This window comes from Exophiala aquamarina (genome assembly GCF_000709125.1).
Source record: "Exophiala aquamarina CBS 119918 chromosome Unknown aczIA-supercont1.15, whole genome shotgun sequence".
NCBI classification, from domain to species: domain Eukaryota; kingdom Fungi; phylum Ascomycota; class Eurotiomycetes; order Chaetothyriales; family Herpotrichiellaceae; genus Exophiala; species Exophiala aquamarina.
The window spans coordinates 261,233-287,632 of record NW_013550573.1 but is presented as its reverse complement, the minus strand read 5'-3'; the positions used below and the strand labels follow the sequence as shown (position 1 = coordinate 287,632).

The following is a 26,400-nucleotide window of genomic DNA, read 5'->3' as shown; positions in this document are numbered from 1 at the left end:
AGCACACACTCAATTGCTCCGATCGGTCCTAGAATTCCTCCACAGCAGTTTGAGGAGGGGGGGTGGAAAGAACTATTCAACAAGAGAAAGGACAGAATAGTCAAAGCAGCAGCAGTTTGGAGCTGGAAAATCCCGAAAAGAGGGGGTTTCCAATAGCGCAATCACTGACGGGGTAGATGAAACAGCATCGGCATCGGCATGAGTGCTACTTACGACTACTACTTGCGCTCAGGCTGGGAAACAAGAAAAGAATCAAACTTTACAAGAGGAAACACCGTCGGAGAAAGCCAGTCTATGATGATTGGGACAATGCAATCCACACCAGCGGATCTGGCCTCGCACGTAGCATAGCTGCGTGATACACAAGCACTTGAGAGAGAGAGAACAGTTTGCTCTCGCGAACCATGATTCCCATCACATCCAGTTGCGATTCCTTACTCTGCAACGCGTGGCCGTAATCGTGAAGCACATTCCCTTATCCGCTAGAACTGCTAACACTCGGACAAAGCCCTGTAACTGAAACCCGAACCTGGAACCCGAACCTCATTGCTCCGTAGACATTAACAAATCGCTCACATCTGGCAACATAGTTGCAACGGTCGAATCGCCGAGAGTAGCATTCACAGGCGGCACAATAGGAACAAGAACCTGGCGCTGCTGCGATGATGAGGCGAATGTAGGCTCGGCTCCCAACGACAAAGCAGGGTCTCCGATCATATCACCATCACTTTCACCCAAGGCACCGGCCGCCGCAGCGGCATCCACACCACCGTCACCAGCACTCTGATCATCGTCACTCTCAGTCGCATTGTCATCGCCATCCAGATCGAGCTTCTCCTGAATCCAAGTCGTGACTTCGTTTTCGTGCATCTTCATCATCTGATTGAGGACCGTGTCGTCGGACTTGATCAGGTGGCCGTATCGCTTCGACGCTCGGCCCTCCTTCTTCCAGAGCGAGTGCGTGTGAGAGACGTAGATCAGAGAGTTCTCACGGTACCACTGCGATATCCAGGGGTGGTTGGGATTGCTCACCGGCCGGATGGGGTTTGTCGAGATGAAGCCGATGACTCCGGCGAGGGATTGGTAGATTGAGTCTGAAGTATTCTCGGGTAAGTATCATTCAAGAGGTAAAGGAGAAGAGGATAGAGGGTACTGGTTTGCGGGGATGACAAGGACAGGACATAACATACCGTTCTCACTGATTAATTTCGCTACTGCATGGAATGCGTGTCCGGCACCCATTAGGAAGATGAACCCGGGAAACTCGTACGGCTCGACGTAATTCTCCCACAGATAGGCGGCCAACTTCTCACCCTCCTTCCTCGCTTGGTCGGTGATCGTTGACGCATATTCGATCTCGGTTTCCTCGTACGCGTTCAAAGTCTGACTTGACGACCCGGAAGATACGGTGATCAGCTCAGGGATATTGACGTCAATCACACCAAAATTGTGCGCTACGGCCCAGCGAACGTACGACTGTGTGCCGTCAACCTTTTGGCACCAATGCTTATGAGTGATCAATCTTTTTTACATGTACATGGGGAATGAAGAGTAATGGGCTGGCAATGAGGGTATGGAGGATGAGGTTGGTTCGTATAGGTGATGACGTACCAGCCATGTATCATGAGTCTTTTGTTGAGTTGTGACATTTGCATTTGTACCAAGAAGATCAGGACTATGATGACCATGAGTATCCTAGCGAGAGCTGCTAGACTAGGAATTCGACTTACGCATCGTGGAAGATGATTAGAAGATGTCGTTTGGTCTCGTAATTAGGACTGGTCAACTCTTTAGTAGTCCGTTTCCAGCCAGCTGAGCTGTTGTACGACTCACGTCGCAAGTACTTGATGTTCAAACGACTTTGACACGTTCTCGCGGAAAATGTGGAGCTGAGTAAATTTGTATTTGTCATACAAATGCATCGCTTGCCATTGACGAATAATGTCTTCGGTAGACACATGTAAGCTCAAACATGGTCCGCAGTATCTTGTCAATGTGAGAGAGACATACCATGTAATCTTTCACCACCGAAGATTCCACTGCTCGATTCTACAGCAAAGGGCAATCAGCACCTGATCCAGACCACTTTCCTCTCCCTTCAAAATTTACCTTTAGGAAATATGCTTCGCCAATGTTGTGACTGCACAGCTCTTACTTTAGCGACCGTGTCGACCGCAGAGTTGGTGGCAGCAGTTGGAAGAAGACGATCCGGTGGTTCCCCCATTAAGGTCCGAGTGACAGCGAGCGCGGATTTGGAAATGGCAGTAAAATTGTAACCACCCTGTCTCGTTTTCAATGTGATGATCAAAATTGTCAGACAGATGGACCAACCTCGAGGCAGACAGCAATCTTGCCACCAGCAAGGGACATAAGCATGTGCGTCATATGCGCATAGCAAGGAGGTGAAACGAAACAACCGCCGAGCTCATCTCCGGCTGCCGCATCAAAACCAGATGCAACTAGAGACTACTTAGAACTGGCTGAAAACAATGAGTTGTACAACATACCAATGACAAAGTCGGGATCGAATTCGGTGGCAATTGGCATGACAACATGTTGAAAAGCATACATATAGTCTCCATCACCCATGCCTTTATAGGGCCAAGGAATATTGACATTCCTTAGTTGGTGGTCAACACATTGATATTGTCTCAAAAGGATACAACCGTCACTTACTTGCCCAAGCCGGCCCCAGCACCACAGTGGTACATGTCGCCTTCTGGTCCAGAAGGGTAGAAGTTACCATTCATATGTACATGAAGCGAAATGTAGAGGATGTTCGGATCTTCGTAGAATGCTTTCTGACATCCATTGCCTGTGCGAGTTAGCTTTAGAGGTTACATGGATCAGGCTGGAATTAACCGTGATGCACATCCCTGGTAACTGCCGTTAGTGATTCGATCCTAAGTCATTATGTAGCCATTGCTCACCAATCAACGATCAGGATCTTCCGACATTCCTCGCCGAACTCTTGTTGACACACCTTCGAAGCAATGCAGACGTTATTGAATAGGCAAAACCCCATTGTTCGGTGCACTTCAGCGTGATGGCCAGGAGGTCGAATAACAGCGATTGCGTTCTTGACCTGTCGGGAAACGACGGCTTTACAAGTTTCGATAGCTGCGCCAGCTGAGAGCTTGGAAGAGAAGTATGAGAGCTGGTTGAAGTAAATGGAGTCCATTGTAATGTCTTCTGAGAGGTCGATGAGCTCTTCATCACTCAAAGCTGCATCCTGTTAATATTGTTTCTTATCCGCAAAATGGTCACGCATGGTTGAGCTTACTTGAAGTGTGTTTCACAAAATCATAATGAACTGGCGTATGAACCAGTAAGCATTCCTCTCTCGTCGCTTCCCTAGCGTCAATTCGTAGAAGAGGGACTTCCACGAATGGCGGATACTTAGGGTCGTCCACGAGACCAGCTTCACACAATTCTTTGTAGATGTAGTAGATGCGTCTTGGATCCTCCGGATGGACATTTTGGCCGCTAGTAGCAGCTACCTCGGAATGATACCGCATGCGTTCATCATAGCAGAGGCCTGTCGGGAGCTTCGAGATGGGGAGCCCGCGAGGGATAGGAGGCAATATGTCGTCAGACTCAGATGAAGTGTCGGTGGCGAGACTATCATCAGAGTCTTCTTCAGAAGTCTCTAACTTTAGTCTTGCATCAGTAGTTACATCAGGAGTATCTCTCATTGAGATATCTCCTGAGAAGACGAGATTCGGAATACCTCCATTTGCTGAAAATGTGCCAGGATCTGGTGGAACTTGACCCATAGTTCCCAAGTCTGAAGATAACGCCAACCTGAGACAGACTGATGGCCGGTGTGCTATCCCAGCTGCATATTTAAAGCCCACCTGATAGGGCGACTCTGGAGTTAGTGATACACCTCAGAAACACTCTTCCACTGCTTGGTCTGTAAGACAAACATTAGCCGATGGAACATCCTAATGAAAGTGCGATTCGAATTGCGACAGGGAGATTTTGTAGTTTAGTCAACAATCATCATTCAAAGCAGGATTGTCCAACATAGCAACCGCTGATGCGCCTTGACATACCTGATTGCCGCGGGTGCTTGATCAATTGCTATTGCGACCAAAAGAGTCTACTTGGACTGAAGTGAGGCGCTTATGGTTATTTAACAGCGCAGCGAAAGCTGTCAATGGTCTTTTAGACAATTGTTGGTACTGAGCGGTGCCACTATCAGAGAGCGTTTGCTGTATCCAAGTTGTAAGTGCAGGGCTCGATCAACGCCATGGCCCAGAACATCAGGGAGGTGCCAAGACTATACACGTGACTGGGCGAGAAGGCTGAAGTCACATGTTAGGTTTTGAGTTCGGGAGAACCCCGGTACATAAATTCATCCCACTTTGTTCTAGTTTTCGAGATCGGAGGGCGATGTGCGCGCGGGCAAAGAATAAAATCACGGAGAGCAAATGTCTAGCCACCGAGCAGAGGTCATAGAAGCCTGCTTGTTCGGAAGGAACAGAGGTCAATGTTAGAATTCGAACTAACTAGAATGCCTAGAGAATACAAAAGAAAGGCGTTTCGGATGGACATCGCCCCAAGCCAATTCTTTGCTCTTATGTTTTCTTACCCCGAGAATACCTTCCGTAATATTCAACCTATGACCGTGGCAGGTTTGAGACTTTTGAACACCTCACGGTTCCGTTCTCTGAAGAGCAATTTAGGCATTGCCGTCGACCTTGGAGATGTAGGCTAAACGTTGATGTCAGTAAGACTCTCCCGATATCTTCCGACCGGATAGTGCACTCACCCAAGAGATCCAGAACACGTCTGGAGTAACCCCACTCGTTGTCATACCATGAAACAAGCTTGACGAAGTGGTCGTTGAGGGCAATTCCGGCCTTGGCATCGAAGATGGAGGAGTTGTTATTGCCGTTCAAGTCGGTGGAGACAAGGTCATCTTCGGAGTATGCGAGGATACCTACGGATTGTTTTAGTACTTGTGCCTGCAACAGTGAGAAGGCGGGAATTACCCTTGAGTTTGCCCTCAGAAGCCTCCTTGATGACCTTCTTGATCTCGTCGTAGCTGGTTGGCTTGTCGAGGCTGACAGTAAGATCGACGACGGAAACGTTGGATGTAGGCACGCGCAGCGACATGCCAGTCAACTTGCCGTTGAGAGATGGAATGACCTTGCCAACAGCTTTGGCTGCGCCAGTGCTGCTGGGAATGATGTTCTGAGCAGCTGTGCGGCCACCTCGCCAATCCTTGGCTGAGGGTCCATCAACAACTTTCTGGGTTGCAGTGTAGGAGTGGACGGTAGTCATCAAGCCTTCCTTGATCCCGAAGTTGTCGTGAATAACCTTGGCAAGAGGTGCCAGGCAGTTAGTTGTGCAAGAGGCATTGGAGATGACTGGGATGTCGGATTTGTAGGTCTCTTCGTTGACGCCCATGACGAACATAGGAGCATCAGCAGATGGTGCGGAGATGACAACCTTCTTGGCACCACCCTTCAAGTGAGCGGAGGCCTTGTCTGTGGTTGTGAAGACACCAGTCGATTCAACGACGTAGTAAGCACCAGTCTCAGACCATGGAATCTCTGCAGGATCTCTCTTGGTGTAGAACTTGACAGTCTTGCCGTTGACAATCAGATCATTGCCACTGATTTCAATTGTGCCCTTGAACTGGCCGTGTTGGCTGTCATACTTGAGCATATATGCCTAGATTGGGTATATTAACACATTGCTCTTTTGCATGGCGGAACACCAGATTGATGTCACATACAGCATAATGGGGCTCAATGAAGGGATCGTTGACAGCGACAACCTCAACGTCGTCGTGCTCAACACTATAGGCGTGTCAGGGGACGAGGCTTCGGAGTCCGAAGTGGACACACAGGGTACTCACGCATTTCGGAAGACCTGGAATCATATTAGCTGAGAACAGAGGAGCCATTGTTGTTGAACACCTACAATACGTCCAATACGACCGAAGCCGTTGATTCCGACCTTGGTAGGCATGTTGATGTTTGAAAGTAGTTACGATTGCTGGAAAGGATTGAGGTCAGTATTGAGAGTCTGGATATCCATTGAGCTTTTATTAAGGGTCAGTCCGGAAGGGAGCATGTGCAACTCACGTAATTGAAGATCTGCTTCTAAGTCAGTCGAAGGAAAAGAGCAAGAATGGTGATAAAGGCGTAGAAAGTCTGCAACTGTGGTGTGACGAGCGAGGGAGGGAGCTTTTTGTTTCTTTGAGCAATGGTGGGGCGGTGTTGACGTTGAGGGGCAGGGTGACCTCAGCAAAAGTAACTGGAGCCAAACAACTTACAGGGAGGGGGGACTTGCGGCCTTGGCGCCCGCAGAGCTTGGTTACAGGAAGCTGCGTGCACTCGCAATTATCGTGAGCGATAATAGAAGATCCGTTCGTACGATAAAAGAACGGACTGGAATTTGGGACTGGGAAATGATATCGGATGGATGTATGTTACGAGATGGACAACGGCCTCTGTCTCCAGTCGATCTTGCTTTTATATCCACGAAAGCCTTTGAGATGGGGGGCTCAGTTGTCCATCCTCCTGGCTCAACTGTTCCTTGCTTATCACAGCCTGCTTCTTTCTTCTTTCGCTGATGCAAAAGCAGCAAGCAAGCGCGACTTGATCCCATCCAATCGCCTTGCCTCGTATTCATGGTTGTGCGGCACGCGGAGTGGATTAACCAATGTTCCGCAATCCTAGCCGTTCTGCCGCGCTGTTTTTTGGGGTGGCGTCTCGCGAGCTTGTGAGGACCCTGACAATGTGCCACTCCGGCCAATCCATTACCTACCTGCATGGACGTGGGTAGGATCCAGGCGTGCGAAATACTTTTTTTGAGACTGAGTCCAGAGCCACCGTGGGAGAAGCAGGAAAGCGGGCAATGCAGTTGCAGCCGATCGTCATCATTTTCCCATAATCACAAGAGCCAAGGGTATGGTGGCTGCGATGCACTGATCTATTGTCCGCGGGATCCGGATATCTATTTGCTGGTAATAGGCACCTGTTTGCAACTGTGAGGACTTTTCTACTCTTCTTTTGCACCGCCACGACCAGCACGTTCAGCTGCCTCAATGCTGGCCTTGTCGCTCTTGTTCTCTCCCTGACCCATGCCAAACGGTCCTCCTGAAGCCTTCCATGGCCGCTTGAGCTCACCTACTGCCGGCTTGCCGAACAGGTGAACCTTGACCAAGTTGCCTTCAAATGCGCCCTTGAGGGGAATGATGGACTGGATAAGAAGCGGGTTTGTGTAGTTCAAGTATAAATGCATGAATGCCATCATTCCGATGCCCATGAGCTGGCCCTTATAGGCTGCGGCGAGCTGTGTCTGATCGTACTCTTGAATGGTGGTGGTTACCAGTTTTGGCTCTTCACCCGAGCCCATCGGCGCCGGTTCGACGTACTTCAGTGTTGTCAAATCTAGGGGAGCCTATTAGTATGCGATGTCAAAATAGAGGCGCACCAGCGGACAAACCTCGTTTGGCCTTAATGTTCATGCCGATGTAATAGTAAAGTCCAAAAATGATCAGGTTGGACAACACGTAGAGGATGCGGACACCCATGAGGACTTGAGGGTCATCAAACGGAACTCGTTTCGACACCTGCATCATCCCAAGGATGATTACCAAGTTGGTGCTGGAATTTTTAGTTAGCCACAGAAATTCACCATGATTGAGGAACTCGTATCGACGTACATCTGGGGATTCGCTAGGTTGACCATGTTGACTGATGGGAGATTTTCCGCCGGAGAATTCACAGATAGAGATGTGATGGTAAGTGTTCCCAAAGACTGCTGAGTTGCGACGAATATGAACGGCTGCCCTCACCTTCAAATGGTACGACTGCCTAAGCACCATGAAATGGACAGATCTCCGACGACCAATTTTGCCCAACCACCTCGGCCAGCCACGCCAAGAGCAAATCGAAGTCTCTCGAAGCTCACGTGCTGCACCCGAAGGACTACCGGCCACTAATCTACTGGCGATCTAGTGAGCATGATATTATTATGTCAGCACGTCCAGCTACAGCCTGATGGATGCCTGACTTCCTAGACTTCTATGCCTTCGCACATTCCTACTGCATAGGCTCCGAATTTTGCCAGCCCTCGTCTCCCATGTACTCGCACGCCTGGTTCTAGAGTCGCAAAGAGCTGCTGCGGTACGAGAAACTCACTTTGCAGTGGAATATGACAGATTAGCTAGTAGTGATCTTCGCTGAAGGTTTGGTCGGTGCCGGGATAGGAGGCGCTTTATTTCACCGCCAGGGTGAAATACCCTCAAGCCTACGAGAGATTGCAGCAGGGAATTGGCGAAGTGGCGAGCAGTGGTAGGTTGAGCTCTCCAGTGAAGTATTCCGAAAGCTATACGACTTCCATGCCTCTGTGCTTGCATCAAAGAAGCTCTTCGCTGATATCCTGGCGTTCAACTGACCATCGGTCGTCTCACCCCAGTTGAGAGGGTCTCGAACTTTGCGGAGAGTATGTACCGGCAGGATACAAAGTTGGAATGAATTGGGCAGTGATCCACTACGATCAATCCAGTGTCGAGGATGACGCAAGCCAATTCAGACCTGGTCGATGACTTGAAGGCAATGCGGCCGCCAGGATGAGGCGATTCTGAAAGGACTACAATAGAATGACCGAGGGACGGAGCACGAGCTCCGATCCGGGGTTGACTGTCACACCGTACGGACTACAGGAGACAGTCAGTCTCGAGGAAGCGCTGAAGCCGCCACACGTTACTTGTCAAGTTTTGGAGAGCGGAACACGGCTGATGACAAGCATTGCAGGTTGCTTATAGTATAGGTGTAGCTGTGCGCTTGGAATCGATACAGGTTGGAAGGGCCAAAGGTCTGAACTTCCGAGGCAACGAAGGTGCTTCATAGATCAGATATGGCTTGTTCTCCTGAAATCGTGGTCACGTGGAATATTGGATGCACGTATTGGACTCTTCATTCAAGGCAACGACATCTCCATAGCTAGTGATAAACCTGGCTGTTCCCCTGTTTTGAACACTTTGTGCAACTTCAGGTCTATTTTGAAGCCTTCTGAGCGGGTGTAACGTGACACTGGCTTTTCAACCGAATCTATGCATCCGGGTGATGAATTGACCAGAGCGCCAGCTATCCTTCACCAATCCCAAGAGGTTGATAGTGCGGTGATGCTCATGCCCCCTCCAGACGAGTTTGGTATCTCGGAGGCATTTCGTGAGACGCGCAGAGATGCTTAGGCATACCCCACCAGGATAATCTGACACCCTCGAAGTGAATTCATGCAGAAACCGAGTAAGCCCGAGCTTGCAGTTCTCGTCGACACCTGCAGTACTAGGCCTTTCTTAGGCCGTAGACAGGGCAAGATGCCATTAACGACTGGCCTGATCAAGTCCTTCAGGAGATAGCACTATGATCACGCCGCTCTCTGCCAAGACCTCAAGTGATATTGAAGATTCAGGATCTCAGATGGCAACGTTTGAGTATTAGGAGCAGAAAGGGCTCTTTTCACTCTCCGTTCTCAAGCTTGACGTCTCGCACACCTTCCTCGGGCTTTGCTGCACCATCCACTAAGACTTTCACGTCGGCATCAGGTGCCGGTAGTGCTCCTCCACCAGGCATAACACTGCTGAGATTGCCGTCTTCATCCACGAACTCAAACCTATAGCGAGAAAGATAATGCGGTATGGCACTCAGCTGAGGACCGTAACGCGCGGTGTTGTCATACAGCTCAAATAAGGGGACGGCAAGGAGTTTCATGTTCTTTGGCACACTAAGCACTTTATTAGGGGGTAGGTGGATCAGGTACAGTTTCTTGAGCTCCTTTGGGCGAGAAACGTGGGCTGGGAGGAATGGGTATAAGAATGTTTCGTGGTTCGGTCGCCACCTAGCAACACAGAATTAGCACTTCTGGGGGGACAAGGATTCTTAAAAGTAGAACAAACCATTGTGCCAGACAATCCCCGATCTCCCAATTTGTGTCTCCTTCCTTGGGGTTTGTCGGCGCTAGCCTGTCGTTTAGACGTGCCTTGAATCCTTCTACTTCATCCGCGTCATGTGGTAAGTAGTCGCCTGGTCTAAGGCACCATGTCAGTACCTTCCTGCGTATTTGTACAGACGAACGCACAATTTGAAGAACGCGTTTGCGATCTGAAGCATGAGAACATGTGGATGGTTATGCTCATGGCATACCAGAATGCCCTCACAAGTCCGCCTCATGCCATAGTTCTCATAATGCTCTTCCAACCTCTTAAGCCTGGCAAGAACCGAGGGGTCTTCCTCAGGTTGCGTCTCCTTCGTGCCGAAGGTGTAGTTAGAAAGAGGATAGAGCCGAAGTGTGGGAGGTTGATTAGCTGTGAACGGTGGAGGTAAGACTGGGCTACGGAAATGGGTCAGAAGATGCAAGGGAAAGACACACTTCTTGACCTTACGGATAAGAGGACTTGAGTGTGGTTGTGGTAAGGGTGCTCATCTCGAAGACGCGTCCCGCGAGAAAGCGAAATTGCGCAGAGGTTCAATGACTTGATGATTCAGAGTCCCATTAGGAGTATAAACGCTGAAATGCTCTGTGGTTGTCGGACGGTGTCCGAGGTAGTATTTTGATTCAAAATGCTGTAACGAAGCCAGGTTCCCGATTGCTTGAACTGAATTGACGTTGCCGCTGATGGTGTTGCGCCGGAGTTAGAGCTCCACCGCGGAGTTACGCAGGTGGGAAAGTGAGACGCACCAGGCACGTGGGAGGAAAATTGTGTAACTAGTAACTATAAATACTCTCAGACTTCAGCCTCGCCAGGTCCATTGCGTGAGTTCTCGCAATATGACGATGCGAGGTACTTCCGTTTTCTGCCTAGGTCCATGCATGCACCTTTGCAGGTGATCTATCTCTAATCTACACCCTAGAGAAACCTGTCCAGAAACACCATCGCTAAGTCTTCTGAAATGACTGGATTTCGACACAAAAGCCTCCCTTCGACGTGGCTGTCCTTTCACAGCTTGGACTCAAGATCCTCGAATTCTCGGATGTCTGCCACAGCCACGGGGCCTTTACTGACTTGCAAATCTGCCTTCCACTGGTGTGCATCTTTGATGATCACAGGTGTCGGAATGTGAGCAGCTACCTGCTCGCCGTTTGTTTCAGGGACTGGGGGCTTGATTTTCAGGGCCACTTGAACTTGAGAAACCGCGGCCTTCATTTGCTCAAGAATCTGTTCCACCTTTGGCGCTGGCGCAGAATCACCAATATACCCCTTGATCGCGGCAATCATGTTTGTTTGGTCATTCGGCTCAACGGCTTCGAAATGCTTCTTCAATAGGGTTTCTTGGACGTCAACCCCGAGATTTCCAAGAACCTGTCCGATGAGACCAATCGCTTGTGACTTTTGTTCCTCCGGAGACAATTCAGGTGGCGTTGATGAAGCTTGAGCGTGAAGATGAATCGAGAGGTGAGCTCTTGTAGGCGATTCTGGATCGATATAATGAGCGTAGAATTCCTTGATATCGGCTTTGGTCAACTTCCGGATTTCCGTCACATCTCGATCGACTTGGTGGAAGTTAAGATATTCACCGCTAATGTAAGCCCATAGGCGGTTAGTCTCAAAGTCAAGATTCTTAAGTTTCTCCAAACGCTTGTTGATCAAGCTTCGTTTGTGGCCTTCGAAATCCTCGTTCGACATGGAGTCTAACACGGTGTTGATCTTGAGGAGGAAAGAATTGATTCGTGTTTCGAGATAGTCCGGGTCTCTTTCGCTCTGGATAAGTACCCTGAAGCCCATTGTGACGGCTGCTGGTCTCACACCACTCCAAACCACGTAACCGAGTTGTTCCTTTGTTCTCAGTTGATCGAAGGCTGGTTCATCAGTGATTTGAGCGAACAGCTGCAGCTTTGACCGGAGTGGTAAATCCATGACGTGTCCGACATCTAGATAATACTCAATAGCATGGTTGATATTAGCTGGATCACCTAGAGTGTGCTTGTACACAAAGTTGCTTCCTGGAGGGATGATCATATTTCGTCGAAGCTGCCACTGTGATGTGGGGAGAGCGCGTGGCTTCAATGTGGTTTCAATCAGATTGGCGATCTTCTTAGCCTCCTCCTTGTACAGATTACCGTGGGCAAGAATTTCAATATGTGCCTGTTGTAATAGTTGTGGTGCAAAAGCTCGAATATCTTCAACGGCAATGTGGGGGAGTTCAGCAGCATATGAATCGGTCATCCAAGAACGCTCATTCAATAACCACCTCGTGTAATCACCGATTTGATAGTATGGCTGTTGGTAACCCCAATTCTTGTATTTCCGCGCCGTCCGTTCCTTGATAACATCAAATCTGTCAGCTTGGATTTCAATGTCCCGAATGGTGATGAGAATCTTTTCCAAGAGCACTGCCATCTTGTCGTTGTATCCATGTACACTGATGTCCACACCAAGCATGTTTGCTGCTATGCCGTATGAAAGTCCTGAAATCTCCGCATCGTAGGAGTAACTCGAAAGAGCATCCTTCACGAGGCTCACGAAAAGATTCGCCTTGACATAGTTTAGTGGATTCGCATAGGTGACCTGGTTTCGGAGTTTGATACTCAGATTCGCCTTAGGAACCCAGAATGTGTCATCCTTTTTCCACCAGAGCCGTACCAAGTCGTCGTTCCGTAGAAGCTTGGGTGTCTTTGTAGGCTCTTTGACCTCCATCTTCTCCACATCCAGCTTGGTAGGGATGAATTCATTCTTATGAGGCAAGTGAAGCTCATCGATTCTGTCCTCTGTAGGAGCATTGAGAGCTTTGCGGACATCCGATAGGAAATCAGGGGGAATTTGGTTGACTTTGTACTCAGTCCCGTACCATTTCTCCTTCTGATCCCAATTGCCTGGATAATCTTGTGAAACCAACATTAACCTAAAGTTGTCCTCTCGTAGGTATTGCATAGCTTGGACAATGGCTTTTGCATCGAATTTCCTGAATTTGCTTGTGCTACTGAGTAGCCAATTGCGAGGTAAGTTCTTCTGCATGACACTGCTGGTTCCACTTGTGAAGCGGCTTGCAGGGGACTTCTGGCGAAATCTGAAGTCAACCTCGGCCATGTTTTTCATCTCCTGGTGCATCCATTCCACAGGGGGATTCGCTTTCATCATGCCGATATATTTGAAGATGATTCTGGCGACTTCATGGTAATTTTCTAGTCCCTTTGGTGTTAAGCCAATGTCGATCTCAAAGAACGCGGATCCCGGACAAACAGGCTGATACCCAGCAGAGAGAGTCTGGGCAAGGCCTTGCTCCTTGAGATATGCAAGAACACTACCAGGTCCCTCATGGCCAATCAAATGGCTGATATACCTGGCTGGTTGAGTCTCGTACATGTCGTCTTCATCTTGCCAGGGGAAACTGATTTCCAGAGAGCGCGACTCCATAACGGGCTTTGCAAGGACCTCGGTGAGCAATTGTTGTTTAGACAGCATCTCGACGCCATCCCATCGATTTTGCTTCAGGTCCTTGTTCTTGACTTCGGAGAAGAGTTCAACAACCCAATGCTCAAGGTCATCTAAGGACTCGCGGCCCAAGACCACAAGCTTCATTCGATTGGCAGAATAGTGTCGCTCGTAAAATCGGATGAATTCTTCGCGGATCTTCACCCCTTTTTTCTCTGGGTCTTCTTTCAAGGTCTGGAGATTGCCAGTGGAGAAGTGATGGTAAGGATGGGCTGGATTGGACAAAGATTTGGCCAGTTGAGACAAGCGCCATGCATCACTTTGGAGGTTTTTCTTGTTTTCTGAGTCCACAGCTCTCAACTCACGGTCTAGAGTGTTCTCCAAGAATAGCGGTTTCACAAAAAACTGTGCAAATCGATCTAGAGCACCATATAAAGGCCCTCTCGAAGCTCCTCCAGCTGATCCATTGATGACTGCAGTCCCGTTGACAGGCTGGTCATTAGACTCGTGGGTGGCGGCGCATTCAAAGAAATAATTCGTCTGTGTGGCAGCGGTGTATGCATTGGAATGACCCGAGTTCGAAGAGAGATAGGAGCTGTACTCATTTTCGACGGGATACTGCAGCGAGTCAGTGATCGGCCATGAACAACAATTGACAGCAACTCAGAGTCAAGCTCACCTTTTCAGTTCCCATGAACAGTAGATGTTCGACGGCGTGTGCCATGCCCGGCATATCTTCTTCGTCTGAGAAATTGCCCACATTCACGTTGAGACTGGCACTGGCTTTATCGGTCTCTGCATCGTGGACCAGCAATGCTTCCAGCTTGTTGGGGAGCTCGATCACTCGATAGGATCTGTCGTCGAGATCAGGCTTCTCCAAATCATCCGTGATCCGCCGAACTGAGCCCATGACTGAGGCAAATTGCCGGCTTGAAGGAGATGGTTGCGAAGTAAGGCTCGACATGATAAGTCTACCGATCGGGCGCTGTCGACAGGCAAGCGGAATAGTAGAACGGATGGAAAGCAACGAGGAAATAGCTAGGCGAGCGGACAATCTCATCTAGAATGAAGATGAAGAATGTGTTCTGTCCGGGACAGGCACAGAAACGCGTCACAAGCACAAATTCCAGGTGGCGTACGGTGGGAGCGTGAGCAATACTAATACCAGTTGTCACCACTTGAATTCTATCCGCAGGCTTGGGGCGGCGGGCAGCGGGCAGTGTGCATGGGGCAGTGGCAGCGGCAGATCGCCCTCTTATGAAAAGCGCAGGTATGCCGGGCGTTTGGGGTTTGGGGGAAGGAGCAAACGCAAACCGTCCTTTGGAAGGCCAGCCAGCCTCACCTCCCAGCCATGGGCCATGACGCCGTACTCGGCAGACTTTTGTTTGCTTACCGCCTTTCGCTAGCCCCCTTATTAAGCAACTAAAAGTCCGCTAGGCGCCCCCAGACACCCTTAGGTGGTCAGTTAGCACGCTAGCGCACACTTCGCACGGGAAATTTGTCGTGACTTCAGCGGGTAGGCACAGGTTCTGGGTGGTGCTGGTCACACCGCCTACCTCCTGGGTGCCTCCCGCACCGTGCAGACAGCTGCCAAATTGCCATGCCATGTCCTCAGCCTGCCGTGAAACCAGCAAGATCGCCAAGACATTATGAGGACCTTTACCAGTTCTCTGTCCACTCCCTTGTTCCAACGGCAGTAAAACTCTGGCACAGTTCGCTCTATCCATCTGATGCGAGATTGCGGCCCAATACTGGTAGCCTGGACAAGTACGAGTACAATCAACATGGCATCTTGGCCAGAGTCAAATCCCGGTGTTGTGCCGTGCTGACTCCCGGGTTCACCAGCAAGCAACAAACACCCTGGACCAACCGCTGTTAATCGATCTCTGTTTTGACTCCATGCTCTTTGTCTCACCAACTTCAGCTCCCCGTTGTGCACCCTCAATCGTGGCATTTTGCCTGTGATTGTGAGGATTGGCAGCCAATGATCCACGTGGCAGCGAATGCAAAGTTGCAAACTCTCAGTGCACACATGACTTCACGACGAGCCTCGCAGATCTGTTAGACTTATCCGGCCAGGAGAGGAGAGTCACGCTGAGGCCTTGCCCCTTCAAAGATGGCATCTGGAAACAGCATTCATATTCCAGTACTCTGTGCTCTGCTTGCTTGCCTGCAAGAATGCTTCCTGAACAGATCCATTGCGGCATGTGGATACCCTATCTCCTATAAGGGGAGATGCTAGTATAGCACCACGAATGGCATGGAAGGAGATACTCAATCTACGTGGCAATGAATTCAACTATGTCACCACTTACTTCAATGCAAGTAAGCCTTGCTCTTGCTTATTTGGTGCTGGCCTTTGACACGCGGTTGCATGAGTGACCCGCTCCATTCCTATGGTCTTTTGATGTTGACACACGGACGGTGATCACAGATCGGATAGAGGGTCTTGTTGTTTCCCTCATGTATTCCCATATCGCAATTGGGGCTGAGCGTCTGGCTGCCTCTCTGTGCGGCCATGTAGGGGTGTGCTAACATACTATCTATCTACGCTACCAAAGCTAGACAGGTCTATGGACTTCGCTCTCTAATTGTGCTAGCAGATCTTAATTTGAAGTTCACGATTCTTACTGCTTGGTGAGAGTAAGAAGTACGACACCATTGCAAATCTAGTTAGTACTAGCATGTGGGCGACTATCTCCTTCTACGGCCTGCGACAGTGGTCATCATATGCGCACCCATCCATTTTTGCATCTCTGATCTGAAGCTTTCGACAAGCTTTGTTGGTTGGTCTCTTGTCAGCCTGTGCAAGATTCTACAGGAGCATCTTCAGAAGTACGCCTGTTCTTTTCTAGAAATGGGGACGCTAAACTCAAATCTCTGTACCTGCGTCATCCGATTCCGTGATCATGCACAGCCCGCGGAGTTAAGCCTCCGTTAGACTAGGTGGAGCGCCTCGTGCATAAGGTGTCATCTAACAGAAGCATCAAGTCTGATGATTTTGTCTTCATCAGTTCCTCACTTGGTCATGCAGTGGAAATGATTGTGCTCGTTTCCCGGCACACGAGGGAATACGCATCCACTTTGTGTGTCGCTTGCTGACGATGCTAACGAATCTTTCAACGCCACCGGTCAAATATTCAATCCAGTGAGTATCCGCACGCCAGCACTAAATGTTCATTCTTGAGAAGAGAAGATATATACCACTGCCCAGCAGCTACCAACCAGCATTGAATCAGGCAAGCCGAGAGCCACATCACAGCGAGACTTTTGACTCTTCGATTTCGCATTTAAGCACGGGTCATTTCCTGACGACTTAGATATTATGGCCTTCGGGTTTGAGACCACGGCGGATGAGATCATCGATGCATTTCGAGACAGCGTTTCCGGCAAGACGTGTACGTGGCAGTCACTCAAAATATACTCGGGTGGACACTGACTTCATTAGTCCTGATCACTGGACCAACTCCAGGAGGAGTTGGTGCCGAGACAGCAATCAGTCTCGCAAGGGCGAATCCCAACCATCTGATCTTGGCCGGTCGAAGTAAGGGCAAGATACAGCCGCTGATCGACCAAATCAAACAAGAACATCCACAAGTCAAAGTTAGCTTTCTCCAACTCGATCTCAGCAGCCTGAAATCCGTACGAGCTGCAGCAGAAGGAGTAAAGCCACTTCTAGCTGGAGACAAGATCGCCGCCCTCATTCTCAACGCTGCCATCATGATGTGCCCATACAGTCTCACCGAGGACGGTATCGAATCGCAGTTCGCAACCAATCACATCGGCCACTTCCTTTTTTCGAACATGCTTGTACAAAACGACCTCATTGGCTCACGAATCATCGCTGTCAGTAGCCTAGCATCCGAACGGAAGCCCGACTATCTCTTTTCCAAAGTGAACGATGTCACCTGGGATGGTGGCAAATCCTATGATCCTGTCGCCGCATACAGCTTGTCGAAGGCAGCCAATGTGTTGTATGTCAAACGACTGGCCAGGTTCCTGAAGCCCAAGGGTATCGCCGTCTTCAGTCTCAATCCTGGAAGCATCCGGACAAACCTTCAAGTCCACATTACTGATGAGATGAGAACTTCAGCGGCCAAAGCACTCTTGGAAGAGAACCCTGACTTCAAATACCCAACGCCAAAGTCGCTGCAGCAAGGCGCAGCCACGCAGCTTCGCGCCGCCCTGGATCCAAGCCTTGCGAATGACTCCGGAGCTTATCTCAACGACTGTCAGGTCAAGAACTCGCAGCTACATGCAGAAGCTGAGCCATTCGAGGATCGGATATGGGAGCTTAGTGAGAAGCTTGTCGGTGAGAAATTCGACTTCTAGGACTCTTGGAGGGCTCATTGGACCAGCATTCCCATAAATACATCTAGCTTTCCCCCAGGGGGGATCCAGTAACTTCAATATTTCTGACGCTGGCCCTCATTTTAGCCCCTATGTCCATAACCTTGAGACGTACCCGGAAGAATGTGGAGGGCAAAGAGAAAACATGCTCATATCTCATCATTTTCTTCGACACTCATTGGACAAGGTCACGATCGCGACTACACTAAGCCCCATCAATCCACAGGCACCCACAGACCTCCCAGCACTCTATTTTAGTTGTGAATTGTATCAACACTGATATTCGTCAGTCGCGACCAAACTTGGTGTATTCTTCCAGGACAAAGGATTTTTTCATGGACGAACATAATATGACTAAGACACCATGATGCAGGCAGCACGCAGCTTCCTTCCTGAGATCCTTGTCCAGCCAGGAGTACCCGTCTCGCTCCTCCATTCATAATTGATTCTGCCTGTCGACCTGCTTCATTGATCTAGTAGTGCTAGTGAGTCATTCGAAACGAGTCTATATGGGAGAGCAATTTCAATGGCTGCAGGAGCACAAGCATGCAAGTCTCGTCACAGCCTCGTGCTGGCGGAGGCTTGAGACTAGTCAGGGTCTGACACCGGAAGTCGGTGCTTCAACACACAATGACTGCCAAACTTGAGCACGTTTCTCAGGGCTCGAAGCTCCGTTGGATTGATAAAGGGAGCCACCGTAGGGCTGGCAGGCTGATCGAAGGTCACCGCATTCCTCAGCAACAAAGAGCTATAAGCCACTGAGTTGATCTTGATCATCACGTACAAGGCATCGCTATTCCACAACATTCGTCACAAATACCAACCAGATTTTCACTGTTCTCCATGTGGAGAGGATACGCTAATTCGAATGAATCCATTGCCTCGTTGGTGAAAAGCACAATCAATACCTCCCATCCTCAGCAGCTGCGATATGTCTTACCAAAGTCAGAATACCAAGAAGCAAGAGGAAGATTTTCACTCGTGCCGGTTTACATTACTACCCACTGGAGGCTGTATGCGTGGAACTACGCCTTCTCAGCAGCGGTGCTATCTCTCCAGCTTGGGTTCGGCGCCTGGCAATGCTACAAGTACAGTACAAACGAGGCAGTCAGAGAAGCATTTGGATGGGGTGTTCCGGTCGCGAAATTTGGAGCTGGCGCTCTGTATCCGACAATTTTCTTTCTCGTTTTGAGCATGTCTCGCTGGCTTGCGACTATCTGTCGCTACGTGGGGGGACAAAGATATTTGAACTGGGACAGAAACCGTTACTTCCATATTCGCATGGCGGTTATGGCACTGGTGCTTTCCCTCTTGCACACCTGCGGGCACATAATGGGGACCATCCCGAGTGCTGTGCAGCCAGAACATCGGCAGGCAGTGACAGAACTTATCGGAACTAAGATCAAGCATGTTGACTGGACAGGCATTCTCCTATCACGCCCCGGCTGGACCGGTGCAGGCGCGCTGCTCATCTTCATGATCATTGGGACATGCAGCGTCCCACCAGTACGCAAGAAGTGGTTTGAGACATTCCAGGTTGCTCATCTGTTGATGTTTCCCATGCTTGTGCTACTTACACTCCATGGTACGGCAGCCTTGTTTCAATTTCCTGCTCTGGGGTTCGTCATGGCAGGACCTCTGGCCATAATCCTATGCGAAAAGCTTGTTCGGGCCAGTCAGCTTCTCAGAAGCCGAGTTGCCCGCATCAAACCCGTCAGCAATGACTGTGTTGAAGTCACAATTTTCACCTCCAGAGGAAAGCGAAGACCATTTTATCGTCCAGGGCAATACATATTGGTGCGAGTTCCAAGGTTATCTCGATTCCAGTGGCACCCCTTCACTGTGGTACGAGCAGTTGATGGCGAGCTTGTGGTAATCGTAAAGAAAAACGGATGGTGGACTCACTGTCTGCAGGAACAACCAGAATTCATGACTGTCAATCTGGATGGGCCGTTCGGTGCACCATGTCAAGGCTTTTGGGATTATGACAACTCCATCCTTATAGGGATGGGTGCAGGGCTGACACCATCTGCTGCTGTCCTAAACGAGCTACTGGCCTATCCAACACAGCCTTGGATGACATGCAGAAGAAATTCTCAGAACACAAGATCTATTGACGAGATTCGCAAGCGTGTTTGCGTCATCTGGGTCGTCCGTGATACGGCCTTGCTTGACACCTTCACTCCGCTTCTTGAGGCGATCACATTGCTACCTCAACAATACAGACTCGATTTGAGCTGTCGTATTTATATCAGCGATTCGGGCGCACCCTTTTCCGCAGATGGCAGACAAACGACAGGACGACCGCTCAATAGGAAGGGTTCACAGGTTGAGATCCATCTGGGAAAACGGCCTAATTTCGTCAGCATACTGCGAGACCACCACCACCAGCTTTCCAAGGTACTCAGAGAAATTGTTCTGCAAACGGGTCAGCCACGAAGGAATAGGCCAAGGATTGGTGTCTTCTTCTGTGGCTCACAGAGCGCAAAATCCGACTTGAGGCAGATATGCTTCCAACGCACACTACAAGGTGTCATAGACGGAAGCGATCTGGAGTACCATTTTCACCCTGAGGTTTTCTGATTGGAAATGCTTTCACGAGAGGAATTCTACCGAGGGAACTAGGTGGAGTGTAGGTTCGGAGGTGAACTGTATCTCGGAGGGGTACTATGTGCTTTTAGCCACCCCTTTGCGCTGCAGATAAGAAGGCTCACTTGTCTTGAGGTAGCCACTCAGGCCTTGATCGAGGTTCACAATAGAGAGGTGTTGTTCCAGTGGTTCAAACACCGCGAGGTGTATATCTAGGTATGGATCCTTCTGAATTCACCAGAAGAGGTGCTCGTGCCACCAACCTCAAACACAGAAGAGCGAGTTTCCACTTCAAGAGCACATTTCATGTCGGAGTGTGGGTGATCCCTACGCTCGCTAACTAGTTAGCGCCGCCCAAAGGACCGCATTCATCCAAAAGCTTGCTGAAGCTCTCAAACGAGACTTACGCCTACGGATCGTAGATACTACGGGTGGCGTTCGAGGAATAGAGGGCGTCTTCATAATTTGTAAGCTCTTCAAGAACAAAGGTCTCGGCTAGCAAGCATATCCCTCCTATGAGCAAATAGAAAGGCAGATCTGCACTCAACCCTGTATAGTCGCTGGTGCCGCAGTATCTGATCATTAGATGTCCAGTCCAAAGACTAGGTACTATGAGTCAAATGAAAGCCCTAGGTAATACTAAATCTCGGAATTTCTAGTTCGGTTGCCAAGCTATGAGCGAGTCCTTACTTGCTCATCTCTCGAGTTCTGACAGCGTACCTCCAAGGGTGTATGATAAAACTTGCTCAACACAACTACTAGGATTTCCTTCCGAGGATTGTGGATTCTTTCTCAATACCGCTTCTGTATAGCCTTTGCGAGGTGAGATAGCCGCATCCGTCGTCGCAGATGTGGTTTTGACTGACACAGTATCGACAGAGGAATCTCATTGGATGGTAGCACGGCCCACATCTATGGAGCGTATATGTACGAAGTACTTCATGCAAGCATAGCGCCCAAGAGTCGGCTCGTCTCACGGGAGGAATCTCGAGTACAAAACGCATGTCCTCTCCGCGACATAGCAATCTTGACTTGCCAGTAACAACTTCCTTCTTCGGATATCTAAGCTACTAGGACTAAGAGCAACTCCCCGAACCCCTACTCACCTACGTCGACCGCGGCGGCCCCAGCCTCAAGAAAGGAAAAAGGATGGATCCAGAGAAACAGTCCCAGGGCTCTTCTGTCTCTTCTGTCTCTTCCAGAGACATCCCGTTGGAGCGAAGCCGCGCTCAGCCTCCACTAGCGATCACGATTCTTCGGGCTGCACAGTACATCTGGTCCATCATCGCGTTCGTCTTCGCCTGCTGCGCCATCGACCGAAACATCCTCGTCCCAGGCGTCACCGCAGACGAGAAGCTCCTCTGCGCATCTGTAAGTCTTGTCCCATTGATCGATCAACCGCATCCCTCCCACCTACAAGATCATAAGCTCTAACATTCCACACCTCTTCAAGTCGCTGGTAGCCGTCATCGTCGTGCTCTACCACTTCCTGAGCCCCTACAAGAAAGTTTCAGCGGCGGTGGTCGATTCCATCCTTGCGGCCTTCCTATTTGCAACGTTCGTGTATGGTTCGTACAATGCGAGCCGGCGCGCTGGTGCATGCTCCCTGCCGGACAAGATAGGGGTCTGGGACAATACCCGCGGATGTAAGCGCATGACCATTGCCACGGCATTCTCGGCAGTCAATTTTGGCTCTTTCGCCGTGTCGGCCATCTTGGTGTTGCTGATGTGAAGTAACGCTCGAGGCTGGTTTGCTGTCTTACGGGCTCAATCTCGCGGCATAGACAGAACTTGCACCTCAGGGGACGTGGAGAACGTGTCGGAGACAAGACAAGGAAGGGAGCTCACCTCTATGCCTTAAGACCAGGTCTCATCCTCATGCTACTATCTATAAAGCATTTATCCTGACGAGAGTGAGAAAAAAACCCCTCCAACAATGGGAATGAGTACCACGGGTTTGTCAAAATAGGTGAAAGTTGATTACACGCCGTTCAATGATTACTTGCTTGGGCATTCCTATATCTACGCTAGTATTCTTCCCAAGTCCTGCGTTTCATCGCCGTTTATCATAACCGTTAAATAGCACAAGGAAGGCTCAATGCTGGGCAACTTTTCCACCACCCACCGTCACGGTGAGGAGCGTTGCATCGCTAGCATGGACCTCACCAGACTGATCCGGGCCTCCAGTCTTCTGTACATCATCATAAGGAAATGCATAGCCTTTTCCATCGCTGTTGTGCTCATGGACCACCCGAGAGTAGTGGTTAGTCACTTGGTTCTTGTAGTGAAGAGCCTTATCCTCCGGGAATGATTGCGTGTCCAAGAGTGTCGAGCGGTTAAAGGCGGCCGCAATCCTGGGAATGATAGCGTTGACTTCTGCGTCCGATCCTGTCGCAAATGCACCCGAGTCGCAGCTGAGAATATCCAGCGTAGTTGGTTTTGCAAATTGTGACTTTCCAACTGACAGCTTATCCCCTTGGACTCGAGCTTTCACAACGCCGGCGGCCATCTGTGTGTCAATAGCAACCTCACTGGAGGATAGATGTTGCCATACTTGATCAATATACTTATCGTAGTAATCGGCAAATATATCCGGTTTGATTTTCACCACCTGATTCAGAGAAAGGACACGGAGTGGTCTCCCTTGAGGCTGGACAATAAGCTGATCCCATCCTTTCCCATCCCGTTGTCGTTGTTGCATCAGTCCCTGGCACACGCTTTCCAAGCCGTCCGCACCCATACCAGATACATGCTGTGTGGCTCCGGAGGCGGTCTCCAGACTCAAGCCAGTAGGAATACTGCCGACAAAATCAACATAACTAATGTTCGCGTACAGTTGATCTTTATTGAAAGTCAATTCCACAAAACCCCACTCGGTCAAGTAGTTCGGATCGCTGGCATTGGTGACTGACGGCTCGACGAGGGACGGGCCTGGATTCAATGTGAACTCTAGTTTCTTGTTTCGAGAAAAGTAGATTCGGCCGCCGGCAATATGAGGAATGGTGATTGTTGTAGGCTGACCCGCATGCATTTCTATCGAAATATCCTCATGTATTGGCCCTTCTGCGGTGGGATAGATCGGCGTCTTTCCATCAGAAGAGAGCAGGAAGAGGCTGTTGTTGTGATCAATGGCCTTCCCGGAGACAACTGCGTACATTTCACCACCCTGGAATGTATTTTCTAGGGCGATGTTTAACATCGAGCCACCAGGGGTCGAGCGCGGCACATTTTCTGGCATTGGTGGATGCTGGTCCGTAGGTGGGTGGCCACCAGTTGCACCACTCATTTGACCAGGATGTTGACCACCGCTGTGTTCGTGGTTTGAGCCTTGAGCTTGAGGGTTGGTTTGAGGATTCGGTGCTGCTGGGGAAAGGTGATCGGCCATCTCTGGCATTGGATGTTGGTCTGGATCATGGTTTTCTTCCCGCTCTGGGTCTTCCATCGCTTCCTCGTTCTCCTCTTGCTCTGCAGGCTGACCCACTAGATCCTCGTCATGTTGATCGGTCTCTTGCTCATGAGGTTCTCCACTCTCATCCATCTCACTATGTCCCAACCAGTTTTGATAATCCACTTCCTCATTGGGGTCATAGCTATCGTCTTCTGGATTGCTATAATATTCATAGTAAGGAGGCTCGTGATCATCTGAATACTGATCATCTGCGCCGTGCTCGTAGTGATGGTTTTGCATCCCTACTTGAAGCTCCTGGTGTTCGTTGTGACCATAGTTTTCATCACCCCCTTCAGGATATTGTGGATCCCAGTCCCCACCATATCCAAAGGCCCCTTCATTGTGATCCTCATCATGGTATTCGGGATCGTGGTAATCACCATCCTGGTTTCCGTCTTCAGGATGTTCATATTGGGCCTCAAAATTATCATGGGCCATCTCATCTGGTCCGTCGTATGGGTAGTGGGATGTTCCATATTGGGGATGGTCGTACTGTTCGTACGAGGCCGACATTGACATTTCGACCGCAGAAATGATAGCATATCGACATGTAAATTGGATCAACGCAATGGTTGAATTTGTCGGCTTCTCTCGTCTTCATATTGTCACTAACGTATTCGGCTGTGGAACGAGGTACTTAGTGTCAGGCAAACGAAGCTTATCCTCTGAGCTTAATTTTAGAATTCTCGGCTTGGAAGAGGATAAGATCCGTCAAATGACGAAGCTTGACTTAGCTTGGATGGGATGCCTATTCTCCAAATCCAATAGCAGACCGATCTATATCAAGATTCACCATGACTTGGACAAATGAGAGTTCACATGATTGGGAAAGCTGAGCGAGCCTGATAGGGCGTCCCGGGCGCGAGCCTCACAAGGTAGTTGAGAGTGGTACCGGATGGGTCGCCTAAATCAGTTTATTCTTGATAAGCACAAGCTCTCGGGGCCGAGCTACATACCTTGTAGACATACCCCGAACAAGTAAGCGTCGCAAAGGAGCATCATTCCTTGCCATAAGGCTTATTGGTACGACAGCCTTGGCTCGTGCCAGTTGAAACCCCTCGCGGGGTGCATCGATTCCAACTTTAACTTCACCAGCACTGCAAGGCTGGAATCAATACAACATGTCCAACCCGTATGGTGCGAGTTTGCGACATGGGGCGCAATTTTAGCACCTGATGGTTTTCACATATGAAACGGAGTTCCGTTGAAGCCATGGTGCATATTGAGACAAGATATTTGGTTAGTTACCTTCCAGATATCAATCTTTAAATTGCATTGCAGCCAACGCCGGCTTTGTGATAGCTAGGCAGGTCAGATAGGAGAAGCTACTCTCGATGAGCAACAAGGCTTGTTCAGCCATAATTCCATGTTGCCAAAAGAAAGTGAGAGCGAGAGTAAGTAGTTGAGATGAGAGTTGAGCAGGAAATGGCGGATGCGCTCCGTGGTGTCATGTGACAACTTTAAGTAGCACTTCACTTCACCTTCACCACTCGCGTATTCGTTTACTCTCTCGAACGAAAACGAGATAATGTAAGCTTACTATTGTAAGCATGACCGTGGTCTGTAATAGCTGTCCAGAAGACCTCAAACCCAATAGGCATGCAACAAAATGTACTCCGTATAGAGTACGTTAGCAAGAGTAGTAAGGCTGCCTGGACCGACGAGAAGCGGGAACAGCTAAGAGTGGCAGGCTGGTAAAGCAACAAAAGAAAGGAAGTTTGAAGTAAATTTTAGAATGTTTTCATTCGTTCTATTTGGTATCCATTTTTGTCGAAACTATCTAATATTTGTTCTGTTCATTTCTCTTGGATGCGTAGAGGTAAATTACGTTCATTCCCCCATAGTATTTACCCAGCCCGAGAAATTCAGAGCTCGTACTCATAAATTCAGAGCTCATACTCATATGTTCCATCAACGTAAAGACATTCCATATTCCATTTCCATTGATAACTCGACCGTGCTGTTCGTCCTGAAAATAGATGTATCCTCCCGATATCCATCCCCTAGTATTAAGTATATGCCGTAACTGAGCGTAATTTTTTTGGGCGTCCCGCGTTGATTCGTAGTAAGACATCCCGTGTCGTCAAAATATGTTGAGAAGTGAAAAAGTAATTCAAGTAAAATTAGTAATTAGTATGTTGATAGAAGACGAAAAATCTTGATGGTGCTTTGTCTACAACATGGCGACCATGGCGACGGCTCCGAGGATGAGAGGCACAGCGTTTCCAGTGGGTTTGCTGGCGGCACCCGTAAATGTTGTCAGTGATACTGGTGAGACTTTCGTAGAGGTTGGGACAACGCTGGAGCTATGGAGGGTAGTGCTAGGTTTGACTGTAGTTGAGCTTTGAACTGGCACGGCATTCCAGGTCGAAGTGGTGACTGGCGCAACAGGGATGCTTGAGGTAGAACTCCAATCCCCCCAGACCTCGCTTGAAGAAGTAGTCACAGGCACAACAGGAACGCTGGATGTCGAACTCCAGTCCCCCCAGACAGATGAGGAAGTAGTTACGGGCACAACAGGAACGCTGGAAGTGGACCAGTCGAGCCACGCCTCGGTCGTCGTGGTGGAAATCGGTGCGGGAGCGCTGGAAGTCGTCCATTCAACCCACGCCTG

The 26,400-nt window shown here is 49.5% G+C and overlaps 9 protein-coding genes across 9 annotated transcripts; 2 read left to right on the top strand and 7 right to left on the bottom strand.

The window, feature by feature from the left end:
• Positions 1-543: 543 nt before the first annotated feature.
• Positions 544-3,776, bottom strand: A1O9_10885 (histone deacetylase 6/10; the record flags this gene model as incomplete). Its single annotated transcript, XM_013400114.1, has 13 exons — positions 544-1,094; positions 1,191-1,491; positions 1,612-1,675; positions 1,731-1,778; positions 1,834-1,945; positions 2,011-2,049; positions 2,110-2,281; positions 2,332-2,459; positions 2,508-2,620; positions 2,677-2,815; positions 2,863-2,876; positions 2,931-3,225; positions 3,284-3,776. 13 exons carry the CDS (start codon positions 3,774-3,776, stop codon positions 544-546), a joined length of 2,469 nt encoding a protein of 822 aa, XP_013255568.1.
• Positions 3,777-4,687: 911 nt separating this feature from the next.
• On the bottom strand, positions 4,688-5,985 carry A1O9_10884 (glyceraldehyde-3-phosphate dehydrogenase; the record flags this gene model as incomplete). Its single annotated transcript, XM_013400113.1, has 6 exons — positions 4,688-4,719; positions 4,778-4,948; positions 5,001-5,685; positions 5,750-5,813; positions 5,873-5,886; positions 5,938-5,985. 6 exons carry the CDS (start codon positions 5,983-5,985, stop codon positions 4,688-4,690), a joined length of 1,014 nt encoding a protein of 337 aa, XP_013255567.1.
• A 1,035-nt stretch (positions 5,986-7,020) lies between these two features.
• Positions 7,021-7,555, bottom strand: A1O9_10883 (uncharacterized protein; the record flags this gene model as incomplete). Its single annotated transcript, XM_013400112.1, has 2 exons — positions 7,021-7,412; positions 7,468-7,555. 2 exons carry the CDS (start codon positions 7,553-7,555, stop codon positions 7,021-7,023), a joined length of 480 nt encoding a protein of 159 aa, XP_013255566.1.
• A 1,933-nt stretch (positions 7,556-9,488) lies between these two features.
• On the bottom strand, positions 9,489-10,452 carry A1O9_10882 (autocrine motility factor receptor; the record flags this gene model as incomplete). The annotated part of the gene is made up of 4 exons (XM_013400111.1): positions 9,489-9,867; positions 9,926-10,057; positions 10,108-10,359; positions 10,412-10,452. The coding sequence occupies 4 exons, from the start codon at positions 10,450-10,452 to the stop codon at positions 9,489-9,491; spliced, it is 804 nt and encodes a 267-aa protein (XP_013255565.1).
• Positions 10,453-10,966: 514 nt separating this feature from the next.
• A1O9_10881 (insulysin) lies at positions 10,967-14,309 on the bottom strand (the record flags this gene model as incomplete). Its single annotated transcript, XM_013400110.1, has 2 exons — positions 10,967-14,017; positions 14,079-14,309. The coding sequence occupies 2 exons, from the start codon at positions 14,307-14,309 to the stop codon at positions 10,967-10,969; spliced, it is 3,282 nt and encodes a 1,093-aa protein (XP_013255564.1).
• A 2,415-nt stretch (positions 14,310-16,724) lies between these two features.
• Positions 16,725-17,731, top strand: A1O9_10880 (uncharacterized protein; the record flags this gene model as incomplete). Its single annotated transcript, XM_013400109.1, has 2 exons — positions 16,725-16,797; positions 16,848-17,731. The coding sequence occupies 2 exons, from the start codon at positions 16,725-16,727 to the stop codon at positions 17,729-17,731; spliced, it is 957 nt and encodes a 318-aa protein (XP_013255563.1).
• Positions 17,732-18,592: 861 nt separating this feature from the next.
• Positions 18,593-20,332, top strand: A1O9_10879 (uncharacterized protein; the record flags this gene model as incomplete). The annotated part of the gene is made up of 1 exon (XM_013400108.1): positions 18,593-20,332. One exon carries the CDS (start codon positions 18,593-18,595, stop codon positions 20,330-20,332), a length of 1,740 nt encoding a protein of 579 aa, XP_013255562.1.
• Positions 20,333-22,433: 2,101 nt separating this feature from the next.
• On the bottom strand, positions 22,434-24,305 carry A1O9_10878 (uncharacterized protein; the record flags this gene model as incomplete). Its single annotated transcript, XM_013400107.1, has 1 exon — positions 22,434-24,305. The coding sequence occupies one exon, from the start codon at positions 24,303-24,305 to the stop codon at positions 22,434-22,436; it is 1,872 nt and encodes a 623-aa protein (XP_013255561.1).
• Positions 24,306-25,959: 1,654 nt separating this feature from the next.
• Positions 25,960-26,382, bottom strand: A1O9_10877 (uncharacterized protein; the record flags this gene model as incomplete). The annotated part of the gene is made up of 1 exon (XM_013400106.1): positions 25,960-26,382. A coding segment is annotated over one exon (423 nt), but the record flags the coding sequence as incomplete, so codon positions are not given.
• Between the last annotated feature and the right edge of the window lie 18 nt (positions 26,383-26,400).